Source organism: Calidris pugnax, unplaced genomic scaffold (assembly GCF_001431845.1).
Source record: "Calidris pugnax isolate Ruff unplaced genomic scaffold, ASM143184v1 scaffold147, whole genome shotgun sequence".
Taxonomy (NCBI): domain Eukaryota; kingdom Metazoa; phylum Chordata; class Aves; order Charadriiformes; family Scolopacidae; genus Calidris; species Calidris pugnax.
Genome location: NW_015092359.1, coordinates 4,621,186 through 4,626,365, shown reverse-complemented (window position 1 = coordinate 4,626,365; position 5,180 = coordinate 4,621,186). Strand labels below are relative to the sequence as shown.

The 5,180-nt window shown below is 63.9% G+C and overlaps 1 protein-coding gene across 1 annotated transcript in view; it reads right to left on the bottom strand.

Annotated features, from left to right (window-relative positions):
* Positions 1 to 5,180, bottom strand: part of LOC106900356 (cullin-9-like) — a 57,606-nt gene that overhangs the window by 12,585 nt on the left and 39,841 nt on the right. The window contains exons 14-23 of the mRNA XM_014962382.1: positions 4,508 to 4,690; positions 4,039 to 4,196; positions 3,699 to 3,909; positions 3,441 to 3,600; positions 3,145 to 3,290; positions 2,858 to 2,975; positions 2,295 to 2,497; positions 1,955 to 2,214; positions 1,514 to 1,877; positions 264 to 404 (exon numbers count right to left, since the gene is read on the bottom strand). Of these exons, the coding sequence (XP_014817868.1) occupies positions 264 to 404; positions 1,514 to 1,877; positions 1,955 to 2,214; positions 2,295 to 2,497; positions 2,858 to 2,975; positions 3,145 to 3,290; positions 3,441 to 3,600; positions 3,699 to 3,909; positions 4,039 to 4,196; positions 4,508 to 4,690 (1,944 nt within the window). The remainder of the gene's footprint in view (positions 1 to 263; positions 405 to 1,513; positions 1,878 to 1,954; positions 2,215 to 2,294; positions 2,498 to 2,857; positions 2,976 to 3,144; positions 3,291 to 3,440; positions 3,601 to 3,698; positions 3,910 to 4,038; positions 4,197 to 4,507; positions 4,691 to 5,180) is intronic.

The following is a 5,180-nucleotide window of genomic DNA, read 5'->3' as shown; positions in this document are numbered from 1 at the left end:
ATGAGGAGGGGGTTCTTCACTGTGAGGGTGGTGGAGCACTGGAACAGGTTGCCCAGGGAGGTGGTTGAGGCCCCATCCCTGGAGATATTCAAGGTGAGGCTTGACGAGGCCCTGGGCAACCTGGTCTAGTTGGGGGTGTCCCTGCTGACTGCGGGGGGGTCGGACTAGATGGCCTTTGGAGGTCCCTTCCAGCCTGGACAATTCTATGATTCTATGAAAACGAAACAGAGCTTGGACACCCATAACCACCTCTCCTACTTTACCTTGGCTATAATCTCCTCGGAGGAAATGATGGAATAGATGAAGGCTGTCGTTGGCTGTGCACGGCAGTCGGATATGGGACAGGTACAGTTGACAACCATGTTCTGTTCGATGCGAGTCGTGAGATACTCTCTCCAACAGGGCTGTGAAGGCAAAAGAGGAGAGATCAGAGCTAAACAGGAGCAGCACCACCTGAGTCCTCTGACTCTGGAAGCCCACCCCAACCCCACCATAGGGTGCACAAACGACCACGAGCCACAGCTAAGTACTAAAAAAGCACATTAGTGGGAACAGACTAATAAGGAGCTGAAGGATCACTGAATTTTTTCACTGAATTTCACTGAATTTTGTTTAGAGTTGGAAGGGACCACAGAGATCATCTAGTCCAACCCCTCTACTGAAGCAGGATTGCCTAGAGCTTGTCAGAGCATGTTACTCAGGACTGCATCCAGGTGGGGCTTGAAAATCTCCAAGGAAGGGGACTCCACACCCTCCCTGGGCAGCCTGTTCCAGGGCTCTGCCACCCTCACTGTGAAGAAGTTTCTCCTCATATTTGAGTGGAACCTCTTCTGTTCCAACTTGTGCCCGTTGCCCCTCGTCCTCTCAGTGGGAACCACTGAAAAGAGTCTGGCTCCCTCCTCCTTCAACCCTCCCTTGAGATACTTGTAGGCATTGATAAGGTCTCCCCTCAGCCTTCTCTTCTCCAGACTAAAGAGTCCCAGCTCTCTCAGTCTCTCCTCATAAGGGAGATGCTCCAATCCTTGAATCATCTTTGTTGCCCTACGCTGGACTCTTTCTAGTAGTTCCCTGTCCCTCTTGAACTGGGGAGCCCAGAACTGGACACAGTACTCCAGTTGTGGCCTCACCAGTGCAGAGCAGAGGGGGAGAATGACTTCCCTTGACCTGCTGGCCACACTCTTCCCTATACAACCCAAGATACCATTGGCCTTCCTGGCCGCAAGAGCACACTGTTTACTCATTGTCATTTTACTGTCCACCAGGACCCCTAGATCTTTCTCTTCAGTAGTTGCCTCTAGCAGGTCCACCCCTAACCTGTACTGGTACCTGACATTTTTCTTCCCCAGGTGCAGGACCCTACACTTTTCCCTGTTGAACCTCATGAGGTTCTTATCATAACAAACAAGAGAGCTGAGAAAAGAGAATGTATGAGCTCTGTGAAAATAATCGGGTAACAGCTTCAGACAGCAATTCCCTACCACGTTACAGAAGCCAAAGACCCCAGGACCTTCACCTTGCAGCAGTAGTGCATGCAGCAGAGGGTCGGTGGTTTCTCAGTGGGACACAGCTGGTTCACACAGACTGGGCAGTGGGCGCCTGGGCTCAGGGCAGGCTGGACATCCCGCACTTGCAGCCCCGAGGAGATGAGCAGGGTCTCACGGTTCTCCACATAGCACTGGATCAGGAAATCCACGTTCCACCGGCAGTGCATGAGGAGGTGCTGAGCAACATCATTCGGGATGCTCAGAGTATCCTGGACCTGCTGTACTGTCTGGTTCATGAGCAGCTTCACCTCTTCTGGGCTAAGGGTGTGCCCCATTGGCACCTGCAGCATTGCCATGAGAAACTCCTCCGACCTGCTTATGCCAGGATTCAACCTGACATGGAGAAATGTGTCACGTCCCTACAGGGTGAGGACTCACACCCCTCCACACCCGGTGACATGAATCCCTACCAATACAGGCTGTCTGTGCTGTCCTCATCCAGAGACGCTTCTGGTGGCCTGCCCTGGAAAACCATCTGTGCCTGACCCCCAAGAGGTGTGGTGGGTTCAGCAGAGATGTATTCCAAGACGTGAGGCCTCTCCTCCTGGCGCCGGAGATAGCCCTGGTTCAGCAGGTGCAGGACACAAGACAGCACGTCCACGCTGTGGCAGCAGAAGCTCAGGAACTGCAGCCCTGGTCCCAACTGGCCCTTCTGACAGGCATCGATCACCTACGGCAGCAAAGCAGCCCCTCGTTGCAGTGCGGCGCGGCACCCGGGCGGCCCCTCTCTGCCCCGCGAGCCCTCCATACCCTGAACACCAGGTTGTCGATGTGAAGCTGCTTCTCCGCCTTGAGGATGCGGGTGATGAGGCAGCAGAGGACGTTCCTCTTCCTTTCCAGGGCGCTGACTTCAGCCCTCTCTGCCCGCAGGTACCTCTGCCGGGGCAGCAGCCTCAGGGGGCGGCCGGAGGCGTGGGCCAGGGCTGCCTGGTTCAGCCGCAGCACACCTGGAGCTAGCACCCGGCCCAGGGTCAGCCGAGCCCCGAGCTGGGCCCTGAGGGAGCCCCAGGACACACGTGTGGCTGCTGGACCGACCCTGGGCCTCCCGCCGCTGCCCTCGCAGCCCCAGCCCCGTGTCCCACACGCGGCCCCCAGCGACAGCCCCACGCACAACCCCACACACGGACCTGAGACCCGGCCACCCACGCTGACCCCAGATGCCACCCCCAGCCCCACGCACGGCCCCAGGCCCCACACTGACACACGGACCTGCGCCCCCAGCACCCACAGACAGACTCCCCCCGCCCCACACGCACCCCGACCCCAGCACCCACCGGGGGCTCGGACCGGCGCCTCCCCGGCCCCACGCTCACCTCCCGGGGGGCATCTCCACACCAGGATGCCCTCGCCGTGGGTCAGCGGTGTCAGCGCGTGGTGCACCAGGTCAGCGGGGAGCCCCGTAGCCTGCAGCAGGGCCTCCACAGCCACCTCCTGCGGGAGGGCAGGGGAGGGGAATGGCAGCCAAGACCATGGGGGGGCCGTGCCCCAACCACCAGGGCAGACCTCACCCAAGGGAGGACGTGGCCCTGCCACAGCTTCAACCCCTTCAGCAGCCCCAGATCCGCCGCCTCCCTCGCCCCAGCGCGGCCCCAGCTCCTACCTCGGCGCTGTTGAAGCACAGCAGGATGTACATCTGCAGCGTGGACACCTGCAGGACGCAGTCTCCGAACTGCAGCTCGGCACGGCCCAGCCACGTCCACTGCAACCGCCGGGGCTTCCTGCACTCCCAGCCCAGCTGGCTCTGGCCTGACAGAGGCAGCGTCACCCCAGGGGCCAGGGGCCAGCTCCGACGGGCACCCCCAGCACCCCCCGGCGCTCCCACCCGAGCTGCTGCCCAGGGGTCGGCCCCAGCCAGACCCCCCCCTCACCACGCACACCCCCTGCCCCCACACTCACTCCGCCGGCAGAACTCGGCAAACTCCTCCAGGGGGGAGCTCAGGGCCGCGGGGAAAAACCTCCCGGGGTCCTCCATGTAGCAGAAGGGGGACACGGGCCAGCAGCGCGGGGACAGGGCCAGCACCTTCACCTCCGGCACATCCGCCACCGGGGCCGGCGCCTGGGCACGGGGACACGAGGGGGGCTCAGGACAGGGCCCGGGAGCCCCGCAGGGAACGCGGGCGGCCCCCGGCCTCCCCACCCCACCGGCACCCTCACCTCCTCCAGGCCCGGCTCCAGCTCCAGAAGCCGCCTGTCCTGCTCCTGCAGCTGGAAGAGGTGAAACTGCTGCTGGAGCTCCTCCGACTCCGCCAAGTTGCTCAGCATCTGCTGGGGGAAGCGGCTGGGGAAGCACAGCCCGATCTGCTCCACGATGGCTCCCTCCAGCCAGGACGGCCCTTGCGCCAGCAGCCGGTCACCCAGGTAGTGCCTGCCACGGCCACCAGCAGCGGGTCAGGGGCCGGCCCGAGCCCCGTGGCCACCAGCCGCCCGCCGGGAGACAGAGACACCCCCAGGCACACGGCCTGGCAGCGCCCCGTGGGGACGCAGCCCCCCTCACCGGTAGAAGTGCTCGAAGGTGTGGGCCAGCTCCAGGCCACTGAAGACGACGAAGGGCTCCAGGATCTGCTGCAGCCGCTGCAGCGGCCCCGCGCTGCCCCCGGCCCCGTGGAGCTCCTGGATCTGCCCGTCCAGGTAGCGGGCAAACTGCTCGCTCACCTGCAGAGGGACAGAGCTGGCTAAGGAGGGGGGACACGGGGTGGCCACAACCTCCCTGGGGGGCAAACCCTGGGGCTCTCGGGCAGGGGGTGCCCAGACACCAGTCCAAGGCCAGAGCGCGCCAGGGCTGGGGCCATGCCATGACAAGCTGCAGTCGGGCACCGGGCAGGGCCACTGCAGGGCAGGGCTCAGTGGCCCAGGGGGAGAACGACCACCCACCCAGAGCTTGCCCCGCGGCTGGGGGCCAGGGCAACCTCCCCAGCCCGCTGAGGGCACAACCCCGGTGCCGGTGCCACGCTCCCTCGACTCACGTGCAGGGTGGCAAGGAAGGAGAGCTGCAGCAAAGCCCCCGCGAAGCCCTGGCCCAGGGCCAGCACGAAGGCGGCCTGCTGCCCAAAGAGCTCCTCCGTGGCGCCGCGCAGGCGCTGGTACAGCCCGCAGTATCGCTCCACGAGGTCCGGCGCCTGCCCTGCCGCCTCCAGGAACCGCTGCACCTGCGGGAGGGAGGCAGCACCCGAGGGTGAGAGCCCCACAGCGGGAGGCAGCACCCGAGGGGTGAGAGCCCCACAGCAGGAGGCAGCAGTCAAGGGGTGAGAGCCCCACAGAGGGAGGCAGCACCCGAGGGTGAGAGCCCCACAGCGGGAGGCAGCACCCGAGGGGTGAGAGCCCCACAGCAGGAGGCAGCAGTCAAGGGGTGAGAGCCCCACAGAGGGAGGCAGCACCCGAGGGTGAGAGCCCCACAGCGGGAGGCAGCACCCGAGGGGTGAGAGCCCCACAGCAGGAGGCAGCAGTCAAGGGGTGAGAGCCCCACAGAGGGAGGCAGCACCCGAGGGTGAGAGCCCCACAGCGGGAGGCAGCACCCGAGGGGTGAGAGCCCCACAGCAGGAGGCAGCAGTCAAGGGGTGAGAGCCCCACAGAGGGAGGCAGCACCCGAGGGTGAGAGCCCCACAGCGGGAGGCAGCACCCGAGGGGGAGAGCCCCACA